The sequence below is a fragment of the Mya arenaria genome, chromosome 15 (genome assembly GCF_026914265.1).
Source record: "Mya arenaria isolate MELC-2E11 chromosome 15, ASM2691426v1".
Lineage (NCBI taxonomy): Eukaryota > Metazoa > Mollusca > Bivalvia > Myida > Myidae > Mya > Mya arenaria.
The window spans coordinates 53808095-53828155 of record NC_069136.1 but is presented as its reverse complement, the minus strand read 5'-3'; the positions used below and the strand labels follow the sequence as shown (position 1 = coordinate 53828155).

Below are 20061 nucleotides of genomic sequence, written 5' to 3'. Positions count from 1 at the left end.
TACAAAATTTCTTGTGCTTAAAATCTCGAAATTCATTTTTGCATTGCATTGAAACATTTGATATAAATCGCATTCACTTTATGTTTCGAGGTTTTTTATAATTCCTAAGTTGTTCTTGACATGGCTGCGGACTAAGAAAAGTTTCAGTTTTGTCTATGCTTGAATAAACACAACAGAATCTAGACACTTGTAATCCTTGCTTTAACATTCCATAAACTACTTAACCAGTTAAAGAACGATTCAAGTTGATAGGCGAACCAGTTGCTTTGCTATACTGTGTTTTGGAGTATTAGAAATGCCAAAAAGTAACCTGTTTGTGAGCACCTATGTTCCTTTGAGCTTAAACTGCACTGTGAGTATACAATACCCCACCCATTGCATAATGTAGTGGCTACAATGTTCAGTCCTACAATGAAAAATCACATAGTGGCATTAAAGTTAAGTCTCTCTACCAGACCTTTCCAAAGGAATCAAACTTTTAGACCGAGTATTTTTTTGGAACAAAAATAAAAAAGAATGTCCATTTTTTGTCAAAGGGCTTACCAGCTTCCTGTTTCATATGCAAATAGGCCCATTTTGACTATAAATGGGTGATATGAAGTTTTTATAAGTTTACAACAATTTTCGGTCAAAGTCATAAAAAAAGCAAAGATTTCTAACTGTCTAGAATCTGTGCCATATTTCTGTACACACCATATTGAGTGTCAACTGTAAACTGGCAGGAGATATCGAATGTCGAATCTTCAATCTCTACAGTAGATCTCTACTCTATTATTGGATGACTGATTTTCAAATTATAAGTATTATGCATGTTGGATTGAACATTTTTACCGATGGTGCTGTTTTATTTTATTTTCATCACACTCTTCATACTGCCTTGTGCTGCGCTTTGGTGTTGTCATGTGCCGCCAAACTCCTGCCCGACTTTAACGGCAATTCAAACGTCCCCGCCAACGAACAAAACATTATTTCGGATGCATCCTTCTCCACCGCTATAAATAACAATAGCCTCATGTGGTAGAGGTTTTGACTGGGAAGAAACGACCACGTGACCCCAGCGAAGATTTGATGCTGGTATTTAATCCTTAACATCATTCTTTTTCCGTAAAATCTCTGACATGTAGGCAGCCATTTTTGCGTTATTGAAGTTAAGTTTGTTAATTATGGTCAAATAATATTTGGGTCAAACAATGTTTTGCCTTAAAGCATCTTAGCAGACACAAATTATAAAAAAGAGCATTAAATGGTGTTAGTGTTTATGACATAGCTTGAAAATGTCCTGGGGGAAAAAGTCAAGAGTCGTAGGGGAAACAGTCGAGTACACAAACATGAGGCAGAAATGGCTCTTACATGTTTAATATAACGTTACTTAATGAAACCGACAAAATCAATTGAATAAATTCCTTCATGCTTTGGCATGTAGTTGTAGTCGCTTAGGACTCCAAGAGAACCGGCACAGTCACATGACAACTTTGTATATTGTGTATAAACGTATTATGCTCTATTTCTTGCTTGTAGATTTATTTCGATCTTAATACAACACAAATTGTATATACTGGTGACATGATTTTAACTATAATTTTGAAACCTTTGCATAAAGCTTGGTTTATTTGTTTATTTACATATATCAGAATATTTTTTACCATTGGGAGACTTCTTAAATCTATGAAGGTTTATCACACATAGATGTTAGTGCAAGAACTACTTATTTGAAAACGTACACCTTTCATGCATTGTCAGGTTCCATCGTAATCACACTTTCTTTATTTTTTTTAGATTAAGTCAAAATAATGTATGTGAATTCTTTATTCTAAAATTCATAGCGTCAATATTAGATTGTTTGTTTCTTAGTCTGAAAGCTAGTTGATTGATGTTCATCAAGTATAATTTTTATTCAGTAAAAATGAAAGCTTTCAATGCAGTAATTGATGGCAAAGCCACAAAATCTGAGCTAGTAGGACAGAAATAATATAAAATTCTGGAAGAACCAAGGGCATTGATATTATGAATCAAACCAGACTTAATTCACCAAGCTGTGTGCAAAGGTTTTGTGCGTGAGTTTTTGTGTAATCGAAAGCTAAACCTGATTCTTCACGCTGTATTGCATGTTTGGCTGACCAGTGTACTACATGAATTGGCTTATGTATCAAAACCTAGAAGTCAGACCAGTATTTATTGTTTGGAATTTTTCTATAACAAAATTTTGCTAGTCCAGTCTGCTTGTTTTGTTTTTGTCAATTTTTTACTGTCGTTTTTAATTTTTCAAACCAAGCTTGATTTTTCGTCAACTTGAAACTTAATTGTCAACCGACTAAACTTTTTTTATGCGATTTTTTTATTCCATTTCCAGGAAATATTTGATGAAGATTGAAAAATAAATTGTCATGTGGTTATGCGTTTTGGTCATACTCTATAAATATGTCAATAATTGTGAACATTATCATTTACCCCACATTGCTGCATATTTGTATATATTTTTTCAACAGTCGGATTATACAGCACAGATGCAACAGTTAGATTACTCCAGACTTCAGATGCATGTAAGATATTACGGATAGAGAAAAATGTTATTATGCAACTTTGTACTTAACGAAAAAAGCAAAAGAAAAAAATTAAAGTTCAGTAAAGGAGCTTTAATATTTCGGCTGAACACATACAAATATGCATCATTTGTGTGGGTACCATGCAAATAATAGAATATATTCAAAGATGTTAATCAGCATTTTATACTTAAAAAATGAAGAAAAAAATGATAATCTTCACAAGTTCAGTAAAAAAGAATAAATATTTCAGCTGAACACATACAAATATGCATCATTTGTGTGGGCACATGCAAAGTAATGAATATATTCATTGATAATGTTTTGAATACTTGGACGAAGGGCTTTCATTGTTTTGCTGTACACTTTCCGAACTGTAACCAGAGTTTTATTATTTGTCTGCTTTCAAAGCCCAGTGGCTTGTAGAATATTTATCGCACTGTACCAAATTTTACCAAAATTCACTACCGTACATTACACAGAGTGTATACCATATTCAGCTAGATATGTGTGTTAAGGTCTATGTAAACAGGAGAAACCTTATTCTTGTGTTGTGTGCTATTCATAACTTTTTCAAAAAAAAATTAACATTTGTTTCATTTTCAATACCTTAACCAAGTCCTTGGAGCATATGATATTGAAGTTTGTGCAAACTTAATATTATTATATTTACAATTTTTATTGTAAGAATTACTAGAGATATCGTCTCAAAAATGCATTTTAAATGTTCTTTAATGATTGGTTGAATATTTGTTTTAGTTCTAAAACTTATCTGATTGGCTGTCGACAATATACGTTAAATATTTTGATTAGTTGTTATTTTTTTTTAGGTAAAACCAATTTTGATTGGTATACCATGTAAAATTTTGTACACATAGACAAATTGGAATTTACCAGATTTTCTTTTTTCAAAAGGTAACAAGTTTTAAACTAGGAATTAATATATAAGAACACTTCTGATAAAAAGTTGACCACACTCCACAATTATCACAATATTGCTACTGAATATGGTATTTCTCTCATGTTAAAGCCCATCGATGTACCAAAATATGAGATTTCCCCTTAATTTGTCTAGGCTTTTAATTGTCATAAGACTACTACCATGGTAACACAATCGCCTATAAAAGGTTTCTGCGTAGGTGGTTATGTGAAGTTGTTCCAGTTTTATGACTGTTAAAAAGCAAATTGCACAAATTCTTTTGTCAAATTAAAAAAATGTTTATGTTTAAAATGAGTTGAAGGGAGAATAATGTGAATTTCTGCATGTAATAACGATCCAATTGCACTTTATTCTTTCTTCATTCAGAAAAACCTATACCATACAGTTTATTTCCACGTGGCAGAGCCATGTACAGTAGGACGTTGTGTTTCGTTGCAGTCACAGGTGCCGGGCATGCAGATAAAGCGTGTAGCTATGGCAGACACAAAGGGTCTGCCGATGTATCAGCCGATCTCGAACGTCTCGTACCAGCAGGCGATTGCTGCGATGCAGTTACAGCAGCCGCAGTATATCCCAGTGTCGTGTGAGTACTCAGCACTTATTGTGTGTTGGTTTAGTTTTGTCACATGTACTTCACTATAGCCCGCAAACCAGTTTTATTTCATAAAACGTGTCGTTGGAAAAACGTTTTTTGTCTTATATTGGTATTCTAAAAAGACTGTTATTTTACAGAAGTATATTAATAGAATGAAAATGCCTAAAAGGGCTTTATACTTTTAAGAAAAACCTATTACCCTGACAACATGCTGACCTCATTTGGAAAAACATTGGTTAAGGGCTATACATTATATGGTTGATGACATGTTCTGTCAATAGGTGGTCTTCTGTATTTGTGTACATTAATGCTTCAGTATTATTTCTTTTATTAACATCAAGTCTCTCAGGTGTTGTTTAGAGTCCTTTAAGTAAGCAGCATGATTTACAAAATTCAGCTTTCAGCGATTATAAGATCAAATATTTTGAAAACCACAACAAAAAACATTCTGCTTACATATTGTTTCGGTTAAAGTTGTTACAACTAGTTGTCTGAGTTGTGGCAAAACATGGCAATGTTTATAAAAAGGGAGGTTATTATGATTTGGCAATGTTCATGAAAGGGAAGCAATTTTTTTCAAATACATACAGGTTTTAGCATACTTAATGTTGGGATTTTAAGTAGAAGAGTCTTTTTAAATTTATTTCACTTTGATAAAATACATATTGAAGTAAAATTCAAATTGATGGGTCTAAAAAATATAAAGAAGCCAGTTTTGTCCACAAATATATTTTGTGTTGCATTAACATACATCACAATGTACTCATAGACTTGCAGTTCATCTAGGTTTCTACAATTAACAATTTATTTATCTATGCAGTCTACTAAGTTGTAACTGTGCTTTCCTGTTTTTAAATGTGCTTAAAATTGTTTAAGTTAAAAAAAAATCACATACTGTGATTTACTTTTCATATCATGTTTTTGGCAACAGGAAGGCATTGTAACTTGTCGTTCATTTTGTTATGATTATGTTGCAAACTTTCCTTTTACTGCTTTTATTAACACTGTTAGCCAACATGTTGTTCAAAAAAGGATCAAAAAGTTATTAACAAAACTGCCATGTACTCTATGACTTTTAATATAAAAAAATGGCCAACAATATAGTAAAATATCAGATTCTCATCTTGAAATTTTCGATAGAAAAAATAGGATAGGCAGACGGATTTTCATGAGAAGCATGTGGTGTGTATTAATTTTGGTGCCTGATTTTCATGATTTTCAAGCCCGGAACCCCAAAGTCGATATTTCATGAAATAAAACCGATGTCTAAGAGGTTGGGATGAGATTCTTAAAAAAAACTCCCTTAGATAAAATGCTGATCCAACAAAAAATGTGTGAAAAAAATAAATATAAATAAGACTACATGGCAGTAATATGTTGGCTGGCTTCTAGATGACACTCTAGCTAACAACAGTGTTGTATTATCTTTTATTTCATGCTCGTTCACCCGCCCGTGTGCTTTACTTGCTTCAACACCTATTTAAACCTGCATGTGGTGTTATGACAAAACAATTGCAATACATGCAATAAACACAAACTGCAAACAAAAAACTCTTGTACAAAAATACACAAAACAAACAATGCTAACGTCCATGCACAACCTGCTGCTTGTGACGCAAACTGAAAAATTGTGCCTGCTGCATCAATAAATCTGAAACTAAAACTTGGCACTGTCGGCCATCGGCTACATATAAATCCTGACTCAACCCCTTCCCGACCTGGTTTGCTGCAATGACAACGCATGCTGGTTTCCTTGGTGACCACAGTGCCAATGATGGTTGCCCCGGAAATGGCGATGGTGACGGCACCCATTCCCGGGAGTCTTGTGCCAAACAATGCACAAAGCGTAAATTACTTTGACGATAATAGACAGGTATACCATCATTAATTATTTCATTCAACTTGAGAATATGAAACATTAAAGCAATTAATGTTTATAAAGACTTTGAATTTCTAAGACGACATTCTAATTTTTGTTTGGTCAAAATTTTAAGTTTGTGAGATATTACTTTTAGAGGTAACATTTTTCAAAACAATCCACGATAAAACAATTTTCTTTGTGAATTAAATTCATGATTTGTGGGAACTGCAAATATTGAGGAATGTAACAAAACATGTTATTTTGCCTAGGAAATCAATTTGGACCAAGATACAGGGAGTCTGTCTCCAATGCTAGCGACACCCTTCTAAAGTAATCATACTACTCAAAGGCTGTGCGCCTGCGGGTAGCACAAACATCAGGCCTTGCATGTTATATTATTATTTTGTAGCAAAATTCCATCGCTAAGTTGCTTAGATTTTTTTCCCCAGTAAATCTGTTGGTAGACATTCGTTTTTGGTAACCCTATATTCAAAATTTATTTCGCTTAGACCTCTGAAGACCTATATATATATATACACACGTACTAGGTACAGTAACAGCAAAATTATGCTAGAAGGCAGCAGCTTTTTTCTGGAAGCAAAGTTAACCTTCAGAGCTTCGCAGTCGCAAGAAAACTAACCTTTTCCTTTTCTATGAATTTATCCTGTATTTGGTTGAGACTGGTACTACATACTAATGCAGTATTTACCACTTCTGTTATTAACATTTGCACCTGCAATCATTATTTATGTTGTGTTTTAGTGATCTGTTGATTGTTGTTTATGCATGCCATGGCAATACTGTACCATTGTTTAACCATTTATGCAAATTTAGTTTTAATGATCTTAAAATAGACGAATATTAAATTTCATATTGTCATATTAAGACTACAGAAATTTGGTAGTATGTATATAAATTGTATCAGAAATCATTCTTCAAGAGCCGATGGAGGAGACTATGCCTTGTAAATGTTGATTTCTCAAAATTATGAACATAAAATAATTCTATTAAAAGTTTCATTCTTTAAGGGTTTTTTCTAAGTAGGTTTTGGGTTTTGGGCTGGTCCCTGTAGTTTGGATTGCATTTTCAAAAGTATGCAATGTGTAATCTGATTGGCTCTTGGTTACCATGACAACCATTGACCAATGATGTGTGGCTGTTCCAGTTGCTGGACACCCTCCCAGTGTGCAAAGATTTTAAGCTGGGTCTGTGTCAGAGGCCCTCCTGCAAGTATGTTCACGTTGTAGAAGGTGAGTCCACCATTTTATTTTCAATAAATAAATCATTGTGTAACAAGATAACTATAATGTGATGCATCATGGTACTTTGTTGAAAGCCTCAATTTGGAAAAATAACTGTTAAGAATGAATTGAACATGTCAGTAATTCACTTTTGCCAAAAAGTCAACTTTGGCCTGAAACCGTGGGATAAGAGTTTACTCAATTTAGGTTTGGTTTATTTTTCTGTAATTACGCAATGTATATTTCCCCGAGGACAGCACCAATTATGTTTACTCTGGTGTTCATCAGGCGAAACGTACATTTTTGTGTCACCTGAAAATATAGGTATTACTTTTGGTGTTGGTAGTTTCAGCTGCGTCCGACAATAAATTAACTATTTATTTTCCAATCATGATGCAACTTTGTGAAATTGTTAGTGGGGCATGTTTGATTGTGGTGGGTTGAATTAAATAAGTAACATCAAAGTCATGCCTCATTTACATTAGAACATAGTGGGTTTATGTCTTTCAGACAATAACATAAGTATTTATTATCCAATTATCACGGAACTTGGTGACAGTGTTTGTGGGCATAATGACTCATTCAAATTTAATCATAGGTTTAATTACATCAGTAACTCCAGAGTTATTCCCCTTTTTTATTCAAAAATAGGAATTTTATGACTTATGCAAAAAATAACTTGAGTATATATTATCCAATCATGATTAAACTTTCATGACAGAGTTTGTAGGCATAATGTCGCGGAGAAATTAAATACCAGTAGTAAAATTTCCTTCAAAGTTTTGCTCCCTTTTATTTACTTTTGTATTATAATTGGTTTGATAGACACATTCAGTATTACACACTTTTAAGTTATATGAAGGCATTGACATAGCGTTGGTGTCTTGAAAAAAAATGTTGGCCAGTGTACTTGGACGTCATTCAAACATTTATTATAAAAATTGGTGTATTGTGTACACATGTGTAGTAATCCCATCAATCTTGCTAAAATGTCTTTTGTATAACTGAGGAAAATGATGGCGCCCACTGTGGTTCTTTGGTTGAAAGTATTTGATAATACCAATTTAGAATTTTTGTAAGAGCTATTAACCTTCTTTATGTAACATGATATTTTCTGGGATTATAATCTCATTTTTTTAACATTTCAGATTATGTAGAAGTAAACGATGGTCGTGTGATTGTCTGTAGGGATGCAGTTCGTGGGAAGTGTTCCCGGCCAACCTGCAAATATTACCATATTCCAGTACCCCTCCCACCTTCCGAATAGAGGGGGTGTGCTCCATTCACCCAAACAAATTGAAATATTTAACCGATTATCTAGTTTTCCATTTGTAACCAAAATAATATCAGATATTTTATCGTTATATAGGCACTTTATTTGCCTGTAACAGACTGTATTTTAGACGCCAAAGTGATTTTTTCCATTACATTAAAGAAAACGAGAAATACTTTTTATACAGTCCATAAAAAGTGATTTGATCCTTTTTCAATAAGTGATTGATTGTTATAATTGAGCACTAGTTCTAGTCAGATACTGTGTTTTTACTTAAAAGTACATCGGAGATTTTGTTATTAAATGGCACCAGACAAATATGACATTGACTAGTTGGCCGTGGGAGGAGAATCGTTCTAGATTGCGGGGAGCGGAGGGAATTATTCTGCAAATTACCATGGAGACAAAACTTATGTTTGTGATAATGTACATTACACTGACACATTTTATAAATGCTCTGCGGTTAAACTGCACGGGCTACAAGCCATATCTGTGCATGGTAAAACATTTACAATGTTTATGTATTTAATACATGTAAATGCGCTGTCTATTTTTTACTGTGTACTGAATTTTTTATGAAAACCAAAATGTGATATTACACTGATGTGTGGAGTCTTCTCACTATCAGATTGTATATTTTTATAGCTGGCTTAGAGTAATCAAATGAAACTGTGCTTGCTTTATTTACTTCTTTTCCTTTATTTCAATTTTGTAATAGACACTACTAAAAATAATATTAAACTGAAATGTTTAGATCAAATTTTACAAAAAACAAGCCATTTAAACTCAATATTCAGTCCTTATTTTTCAGAAACTTAGGACGAAAATTAACCGTGGTTTGCGAAAGAAAATTTTCCTCAAGATAAATATTATATTAGTACAATCCAGAGGTTATTTGAAAAAAAATCCTTCCTAAGCAATTATTGTTTTTTATGCTTTTAATTTTGTAGCTCTTATACTTACTTATTCATTAGCCAGCAGGATATCACATACCCGCTAAACTAACTTAAAGTGGCTTTAACAGCTTAAGTAATGTTTTTTTGTAATAAATTCAATAGTATGTATCTTATGGTGATTGCAGAAGCATTCCAAATGCAAAACTGCTATCCTTTGCAGAGCTCTGATTGGCTAATGCTATTTTTGAATTTTTTATTGACATTTGATTGGTTGAAACTGAAAGTGCTAAAGTTTCAATTGGATGGCTATATACTATGAGCATTTGATGCTCATAATGCATTTTCCTGTTATAATCAATTTGGAAATGAAATTTTCAAAATATAGCATTTGTCCGTAACGCTTTCAATGATGGTATTGCGCATTACTTCTTCATTATTCTTGCTATGACCAGCCCATATGTTATAAGACTTTATATGATAAAGTTTGACATTGTCATATTTTAAAATGGTCTGAAAGATTAACAGTTTTTAAAGTTCAATATTTGAGCATTTAATTTGTTGCCTGTTACTTTGTTGTATGACTTGTTTTTATTAAGCTGGTGCAATGTTTTTTGACGGTGCACAAAAATATCTAACAGGTCACCTGTTACTGAGTGAGTAACGACTAACGACTAACAATATGTGCCATAGTCATAAAGTGTCCCAAATTTCTTAATTGGACTGTGCTATTTTTAGTTTGTTTTTCTCATCATTATGTTGTACAGTATGTTTTTAGGAATCTTTGTAGTTGTTGATGTCATTATGTTACACATAATGTTAGCATTTATCGATTTTTTTACTGAAAAGTTACATGCAGAAAAAAATAAACAGTAGTAAAAGTTAGGTTTCTTTTAAGGTTAATTACGGTTTTGTGAAATTAATTTAATATGTTAAAAATTGGTTTTAATTAAGAGAGTTGGGTTTTATATGTAAACTTCATTATAAAAGATAACATCACTTGTATTCATATATTATGTTGTTTTTTTCCAATGAATACATTGGTTTAGAAAATGGAATGGTATAATTGCATTTATATTTGTTCCTTATAAATCATTCATTATCCATTGTATATTCTTCAGTTAGACGTCATTAACATCGGTTTTTTCAACATTTAATTTAGAAACTTAAGTGCCATGTTAACTTTATATCTAGGATACTATTGTTAATAAATTTTAGTGGTTTTATATTATGTACCTTACACTTATTAAAAACCATTTTACATATTGTATATTGATATATACAACTGTTGTTGTTAAATATATTGTTGTTTGAAACCTAATTTAACCATTCTCCATTTCAAGCAAGTAAAGGCAAAGTATGTTTGGAAATCAATTGACAATACTGAATCAGACCAAATGCTACTTGTAATATTTCAAATTCAGGAGTACTTAAAATGAATAATTTAAAATGGCTAGAGGAAATGATTTTTGGTTTATATGAACCTAAAATTTATGGTGAACCAGTGATTACAACTTAGTTTTCTTTTACTTGTTTATGAAATGGATTTTATGATAACATAAGTCTCAATGATAGTTTTGGTTGATGCCAGATATTGATTTTGTGATGAGGACATGTTTTGTTACAAGTGATTTCTATTGGTGCATGAGATGATCACATGGCTTGATGAGGCAGCCAATGAGAATCTCTGTTACATTTTTGAATATTTAGTATATTAGATGTATTGAATTCTTTTGCAAAATAATTCCAAGCACAGGAAAGTGTGACATTTTATCTAGAAAAAACATGGGGATTTGTTTGTTTTGTTTTTTTTATAAAGATTTTGATTTTATTCTGGTTAAAAAAAAATTGTAGGAACTTATAGGAAAATATTTTAGCATATGAGATCAATATGGAGTTTTTGAAAGGCAACGCCATGAAGGTTTATTGGTATTTGAATTTAGAGGTTATAATCTTGTCCTGTTTGTATTCAATTGGCAGAATATATGAATAGACAAAACATTGTGATATTATGTACTATGTGTTCCTGTCATATGTTGTTATTGGTCTTTCCACACACATGCTTTACTTTTAAAGTCTACAACATTTTTTTAAATAATGGTTTTAACACACAGACATTATAATCTTAAAAGTCATATTGTCTTAAGGATTTCTCCATGCATTACATTTTATTTTTACAATTTTTAAGTGGATTTGATGTATATTGAACCTTAAACCTTTAATGATAATTTTTGAAATATTGTACAGATAAAACAAGATATAATCAATTAACTATTAAGAAAGGGACTTTAATATTTGGCCTTGATAATTTGCCCAACAGCTTAAGGCTATATGCTTTGTTGCACAGACTTTGAGGCTTTGATATTTTTTCGCTTCTTTGATTTTATTCTGCTGAAGAGTCACATTCCAATTTTTTCAACTGAATAAAACATCTCATTTCTTTAGATAAATTCATCATACATTTAGGAAAGTATTTGAAATTGTGTCTTTATAATCTGTGTGGTTACTATGGTAACTTAAAAGTTTGGCTTGTGGAGTCAGGTTCACAATGTTTTGTGTGGAAACCTGAGCCTTAGGCCCAAAAAATTCCGGTGATTTTATGATATTTTGGGTACATAGGCTAATGATGCGGTCTCATATTATTTAAATTATTTTAAAGCTATTTGCTCGGCCGTGCTTTCCTACTAAATGTTATAATAATTTGATTGACTTAATTGAAGGCTTTTAAAAAGGACAATTTTTTGTGCACATTTTCTGACAAAATAAAATCCAATTAACAAGAGTGTGTAATACATATTGATTTAATCTCTAGAATAATTAAACTGAACATTTTCTAATTGTGAATAAATTGTTTTCATTGTAAATTCAATCAAGAAAAGTACAGAAAAGGATTGTAAATTTAGAATTATTTTCAATCTGTGTTCGACTATGGTTTTGTATTAGTGTTATAACAAACTGAAACCAAAAGTGTTGAGTGTATTAAATAGCCTGAAAAAATGTCATCAATAGCTTAAAACAAAAGTATAAAGTGTCATCAATAGACTAAAATAAAACTATTACTTGCCATCAATAGCCTATGTAAACTAAATGAATGTAAGCATTATAACTTTGGTTGATATACGACTTAAAGCATGTGTGAATACTTGTTTACACGTGATGTTCTACTGTTTTATTGTCCCTGTGAACTATTGTAGGTGATTTTGCTGCTGATATCTTTATGAAATAGAAACTTGTTAATGACCATTTTATTGGTAGATATTTTAGTTGAATAATTATGATCATTAATAACATTGTTTTAAAAGAAATGATGTAATAAGTAAATGATTCAAAATTTAACAATAGAACACTTCAAAGGTTTGAACATTTGTTACAAGAAACTGTACAAATGTGTTAAATAGCAGCAATTTGACCGTTTGAGTTTAAAACATTGGTTTTTGCAAACATTGCTCTACGAACTTGGGTTGTTATGGTGATAAAAACAAGTTTTAAAAACAAAACTTATTTACATATTGTTTCAAATTTTGTTTAAAGCAGTTTCATTTGTCAGATCATTTTCAATATTTGATCTACAGATGTATACAAAAGCTATGAAAATTGAATCTGTCACTACAGGGTTGTTTCAAACTATAAATGAGGACAATGTTTACAAACACCAGTGAGGTTCAATGTAAATATTCCTTTATGTTGTTGTTATCTTCAATGTTAAACATATGAAGATGACACACATATATTGTATGTTAGTTGTTATTTTAGTAAACAAGTAGATATATTATACTTGACATGTTGATATTTGTCACGTTTTTGGATGAATCCTTGACGGAACATTAAATGTTCTAAACGCTGCATGATTTGTATAAAAAATTGTTTTTTCGAGATATTTTATGATGATGTATCTTGTATATGGTTATCTGTTTCTCTTTGATTTTTGTACCATATTAACAGTAGAAAAGTGACTGTTTGTTTTTACCAAAAGTGTATATTAATGCTTCGCTTTATTTACTGCTTACTGTTCGCATTCTCCGACTGTATAACAGTCACTGCTAATGTGCAGATTTGATCTTATAGAAACCACTGAATGTGCTAGAAATGGTTACATTAAAATGACGGTAAATAATATATTAAATATAATACAACATCAAATCTGGTTAAATTTATAAACAAACAATACAAATTTACGAAAATATAATACTGTAATATTGGGTTGGATTGAAATCATTGAATTTGTAGGTTGATTGTATTTGTTGTAGTATCTTAGTGTTATGTAAACACATATATTTTATCTTTTTAAAGATCATTTTATCAACCGATCTTATGTCAACTATGCCATAGCTATAAAACCCTGAGTTGATAGTTATATGTACGCCATATCTTTTTTTAGGAATGCCACAGTGTAATGGTAGTTTGCTAATAATTCAGCTTCCCGAGATAAAATGTGCCATATTTGAAATAAAACACCCCCACAAAACCAAGAAATGTTAAAAACAAAAAACTGTATTATCACCAATTTTACACATTGATTGTTAATGACCAATACCTGCAAGTACAAAGATGGTATTCGGTACTTCTGTGTATAATGTTGACTATTTCATTTTGAACTCATAGTTTGTATGTATATTGTAGCTCCATTTTAGTTTTTTTCTCCCACCCATCATCCGATATGTACCCCTGTTATTTCCGTACACATTTTTAGAGAGGCCATAGTTATCCTAAACACTCGCTGTTCAAAGAAAACATAACATGAATTTGACTTTTACTTTGTTAAGCACTGCCTTTAAAAACTTGAGATGAATCAATTGATTCTGACCAGCACTCAGCAGCCGAGGGACGCCAGTTATACAAGGTGACAGTTGCCAGGAAATTCAATGTGTCATGTAGAACATAAACAAACGCCCTGCATGTCTTTGACATGAAAAAAAAAGCTCGTCACCTTAAATGTGCCATGTAAACAAACCAGAGGTGCTATTCAGTTTTTAGGGCTCAATTTATCCTTGACTTACAAAGGTTGTAATTTGAATATGTGTTTCCAAGCTGTTTTTTACCAGTGTTATTTTGTGCCATAATCGCAACTTTGACGAAGAGCAGAAGTATCAAAGCCTTGTATAGCTGGCAATCCTAGAGGTGTTATTTGATTGGATATAAAAGTAAGAATACACAGAATATTTGACAATGTGTTGCTATTACCACCATGCAGCTAAGTTGTGCTATATTAAAATGTGCTACAAGACATTGTCCACTGTCTGCATGCTTCGATTGTGAATAACGCTTAATTTTATCTTTTTGATACAATTTTTTTGTATTTCCAATTTGTACAAATTCTAATGTGTCCTAAATATGGTTGTATACTGTATACATTTGTGAACAATTTTAATCATGATAAAAAAGACAGTGGACAAATGTGTATATTTAGATGACAGTTGTATTTTATGCTTATTTTTGCTTTTGCTAGAAGGGACATAACTATATATTTGGGAATTTCATTTGCTTATTGTGTCTGTGTCAATGGCTTGCTAGATGTCACTCTTTAAGAGGGCTTAATAAACGCAGAACTCATATATTCTCTAGTTGAAAATGTCTGCCCTGCTTCCTCATTTCTCTGCATGACCTTTTACCCCAACATGGCCTGTATTTGACCTTGACCCAGTGACCTAGTTACACCTGAGTGACCTTCAATGTCAAGCACATTGGCCAAGTTCGATACCCGAGTCAACATTACATAACACAGGAAGGGATTTTCTTTCTTCTTCAAAACTAACTGCTTTATTTCCTTTCAATTAAAAAATTAACACCTTTTCCTCTGGATATAGACTTGCACATCCATGAATGCGACAGTTGAGGAGACCTCAGACCTCTATTGTTTGTGCAAAAGAATGATTTATTGGTGTGCTAAGTATTGCTTTCTTAGCGTAACAGTAGTTTTATTTCATGCTGCTTAATTGTATTTTAGGGATTGCTCTGAAATCATATGTCTTTTAAGTAAAACTTGAAATCTCAAATGTAAGGAAGCTCAAGGTATCTTAAAATTACTGAAAAACAGAAGTAGTTTAAATGGCATTTAGGAGGTGGTTGGTTTTCACGATATTCTAAAATGCACCTAACCAAAAATGCACAGATCTATGTGGACCACAACTTTTTCAATATCTTTGCAATTTTTTTTTGCGAATACTAAACCCAAAAAGCAAATGTACCTTTGACAAACCATGTAGAGATCCCGTATGTGTGACAGTACTGTGCAATTGAACGAGAGGACGTAACCATGCTTGAATCTGATACACATGCTAAACGCTGCATTTTGTTTTATTTGCGTAGCAATATCCTTGCACTGATCCTGTAGCAACACATTCAAAATAAGTCGTATATAAGATATCTCAAGCAGAAATATACTTTATTTTATTAATGAACATTTTTTGAATCGGACATAAATTATTATCAGACATTGTAGGAAATTCTAGAACTGAAAACCACAGATGAAAAACAATATTGTAGTGCATAAAATATCTTTTTGAGAACTTTAATGTGTAACAAGTTTTAATTTCAGTTTGCAGAAAACTACAGATGGAATATGATATTTTTTAGCCCATTAAATCTTTTTTTTTTAAACTTTATATGTGAAACAAGTTTCATTTAAGTCTGAAGAAAACTACAGATGAAATGCAATATCATAGTGCATATAATTTCTCTAGAACTTTGTATGTGTAACATCAGTTTTAATTGAAGTTAATTTTCCCGTTTTCCTCATTTAAATACAAGATGTGTACCAGATGCCTTGTATGTGCTATATGCTATCATTTATCTTTCATGTATAGGCGCTTACGTTTATTTTGTCTGATGTGAGAATCTACAAAAATGTCCCTAGCATAATTTTGAAGTTGCATCGCACAAATAACTTGCTTTAAAAGCATTTTTCTGTCAGTCCCTTCGGACTATAAACTACGAGAGCTTTTCTGAACAATTTCATGATATAAACTTCGATGTAACAAGATCTCCGCTTTGTAAAAATTATGCAGCTGATGTACAATAGTAGGAAGTTGAAGCAGATGGCATGTGATTGATATCAAATTCCATCCAAAGCTGTATAATTTTTATCTTTTACTAAAATACATTTGCAGGAAAAATTACCAATATGCTCTGCTTCAAGTTCAATATTTGCCTTGCAATTTTTTCTGCAAATATATTTGTGTGAACCAGCATAGTGAAATTATGATTCTGAGGTTTTACGGTTTCCATAGAAACGGTGGCTTCAAGGTCATAGTTTATTTACTTCTGTAAGGTCTTTCGATTATTTTTTTGTTTAATTGTCACTAAGATGGTGCTAAGTCTTAAAATGATGGTGAAGAAAATTTGCAGAGACGTATAAAACATTTGATGTTTTCAATATATTGTATGTGTGTTAGTTAAAAAATTAAACTTTTGTTCTCCACTATTGTAAATTCAACTTTATTTGTTTTCCCTCATTTCCAACGCCCAATTTGACGATTGATTTTAAAGGCCCTTGAAAGTAACATGCATTTCAGTGATATTTGGCCGATTAAAGTTAACATCATTATTAACAACATCTTTGTTAACTTTAAACTTGAAATATTTGATGATGCGCTCACTATCTTTCTCAGCTGAAACAGTTGTCTGAAGTCTCGTCAGGAATACAGCAGGATCACAAGAGTATCCATTAACCTTCCAGAGCAATAATTTGAAAGTTATCAACGATGACGTTTAAAACATTGTTAACTTTAACAAAGCTCGATCGGCCCAATATTGTTGAGGAAGTCAGGTGTTGAAAATTTGTTCATGAAAACAGTATCAAAATAAGATTTTGGAGGAATTGCAAAAAAGTTGCCTATTTAATTTTCAAGATGTTCATGTTTTTTGGGTGATAAACAACAAAAAAATGAAATATAGGTTTAGATTTCAAAACAATGTTTATGGAATAATATAATAATCAAAAATAACTTCCGCAGTTCTAGCAAAAGAAATTGGTTAGATCATTTTGGATTTGACTGACTTATCTCCTTTCGTATGTGCAGTTCACATTTTATAATATGGTTACAAACATCAGTTATTCATACTTATATTGTATTTTTAAAAAACCCAGTTGCATTCTTGTTCATCTTCAATATATTTTCAAGAAAGAATAACTTGGAAGAATATTCTAAAAAAATTATTTGAATGCGTTTATATCTACTTAAGAGAGAGTTAATGATAAAACCTCCCAATACAAAAAAACCCAATAGACTTCACTCCTAATTACCAACAACTCATAAAAACAAATGACTGGGTTTCAACATTTAACCCTGTGCATAAAAATGAGCCTAATGTGGGGCTGAAGCTACTGACCAGCTGGATCATCAGGTAGAAGCATAACCAACTGATCTACCTGTCAACTTGAAAATCTTATCGCAATCTACAATCCTTCCACTATACAAAGCCATTACATTCATCGAGATATATAAAGAGGCATAATTATGATAAAAAATTCTACATATTTCTGAAAAGAGTCCTTGAGTAGTTACTAAAATGAAACAAGAGCACCGCGGAGTGGGTGCCAACGCTCGTCTGAGTTATGAGGTAAGGTTAAAGTTTTTGGACGACGACGACGACGCAGACGCAGACGACGCCGACGACGCCAAGGCTATCACAATAACTCGACTTTTTTTCTTCGAAAAACAGACGAGCTAAAAATGTTGGAGTCCATCAATTCAATATTGGACAAGGATCTCGATATGAAAAATGCTATTTGAACTTTTTAGTTCATCTGATTTTTGGAGACTCATGTGAAGTTTTTTTACTAGGGCGATATATCGTGGCATCCATGCTTAAACATTATCTGGAAGAATGATCCTTGACAGCAATTCAAGTCAGTTATAGTCAGTGCAATATTGTCGAAGGTGACAGTAATGGTTATAGCAATACTGTCAATGCCCCATGGCCTTGTTCATGGACAGTTATGGTTAGTGCAATACTGTCAATGCCACTCGGGAAGGCCTTGTTCATGGACAGTTTTGGTTAGTGCAATACTGCCAACCCCCCATGGCCTTTTTCATGGACAGTTATGGTTAGTGCAATACTGTCAACGTCCCATGGCCTTGTTCATGGACTGTCAATGCCTCTATTTCATGATAATGAAGAAGAAATGATTGCTTTTAACTTGCGGTTGGCATTTAAAGGAAAATACACATCATTTCAGTTTATCAAGTTTCCGAAAATTGAGTTTTCTTAATAATAGAGCAATGGCTTGGTTTGTTCCAGACAAAAGCAATCCAACCAGCTGTGCTTAAAACTAATTGGTCTGGAAAATATTGGAGACTGGTATCATATTACACTCATGTTTGTGTCAGTGTAACCTTAACATGCAATGTTCAATACATTCTTTTCTACTGGTTGAAAAACACTAATCTCTTGTAAATTCAAGCTTTATAATTTCATAGATTTGAACCTCGTCTATATTTTAGTAAAGAGGGGTTATAACTCATCATTTAATACAACCAGTGTTGTGGTCTTCGCCATATTTGTTCATTGCATTTGGCAACATCTGTACCAAGTTTCATTTTAATATCTTTAGCTGTTTAAGATATTGCCCCTGACAAGAATGTCAAGGCTGTCACAATAACTCAATCTTCTTAAAAAACAACAAAAAAACATGTTTATAAAAAAAAATTATTCATCTAAACAAAATGAATTATGTAAGCAAAAATACTTGACATACAAGAGAGCCAATTTGGCCCTATATCTCTCACCAGAGTACCAAGATAACCAGGGGAAGCAAGCTATTGCCAAAGAAGTCATTGGTTGCTATGACAAAAGGTGGTTGCCAAGGAAGTTAATGGTTGTTAAGGTAAAGGATGTTCAGGATTGCTTGGGAATGTGATGATTTATAGGGAAGCAAGCCAGAGTTGAGGTTGTCAATGGTTACAAAGATCAAATGTGGTCACTAAGGAAATTGATGGTTGTTAAGGGATAATTATAGGGAAGTAAGCTGTTGGCAAGAAATTATGGATGACAGCAGAACATGTTTGCTTAGAAGGTCCATGGTTGCTTAAGAGTGTGATGGTTAAAAGGGAAGCAAGTCACTGCCAATGATGTCATTGGTTACGAAGAAAAAAACAGGTTGCCAAGGAAGTTGATAGTTGCTAAGCGGTATATGTTTGTGAAGAAAAAAGATGGTTGCTATGAACAAAGGGAAATACCTATAACAATAGGTTGACAATAAAAAAAAACATACTGCAGCCACAGTTATGGGTCTTGAAAATGGTACATTTGCTCAATAAGATATATCATTATGCGAAAGTTGAAGTCAATACAAAAGATATTTGAAGTAAAGCTCCAGACAAAAAATAAGTAGAAAAATGAACAAAGGGCAATAACTCATAATATGTCATAGCCAGAGTTACAGTTCCTGTGCACTGCTCTTCTCAATATGATCTTTCAGTAGTTTGAAGTCAATGGAGTTCTGCTCCAGACAAAATTTAAGTATGAAAATGAATAAAGGGCAATAACTTAAACAATATCACAGCCAGAGTTGATTCCTGTGCACTGCAGTCAATACCCAGTACCTTTAAAACTTCTGGAGTTGTGTTCTGGACAAAAATGCTTACTAAGCATGCACAGATACACACAAGCCTACAATTTCTATATTCCCTTTCATATTTTAGAGAGTGTTAACAATTTTAAAAGTGTTATCACCTAAGGATTATTCCTGTGAAGTTTGGTGAAATTTCACCAAGCAG

General features: G+C 32.4%; 1 protein-coding gene across 21 annotated transcripts in view; it reads left to right on the top strand.

The window, feature by feature from the left end:
* LOC128219795 (muscleblind-like protein 1) overlaps positions 1–16760 on the top strand; it is a 122850-nt gene extending 106090 nt beyond the window's left edge. For 19 of the 21 annotated variants that reach the window (XM_052927822.1, XM_052927810.1, XM_052927825.1 and 16 more), the window contains 4 exons: positions 2487–2540; positions 3919–4063; positions 7102–7186; positions 8326–16760. In XM_052927822.1, coding sequence (XP_052783782.1) covers positions 2487–2540; positions 3919–4063; positions 7102–7136 — 234 coding nt within the window. In that variant the 3' untranslated portion in view covers positions 7137–7186; positions 8326–16760. Of the gene's footprint in view, positions 1–1008; positions 1075–2486; positions 2541–3918; positions 4064–7101; positions 7187–8325 lie in introns of all 21 variants that reach the window. The other 2 variants (XM_052927829.1, XM_052927832.1) reach the window with 2 other exon arrangements.
* The last annotated feature ends 3301 nt before the right edge of the window (positions 16761–20061 follow it).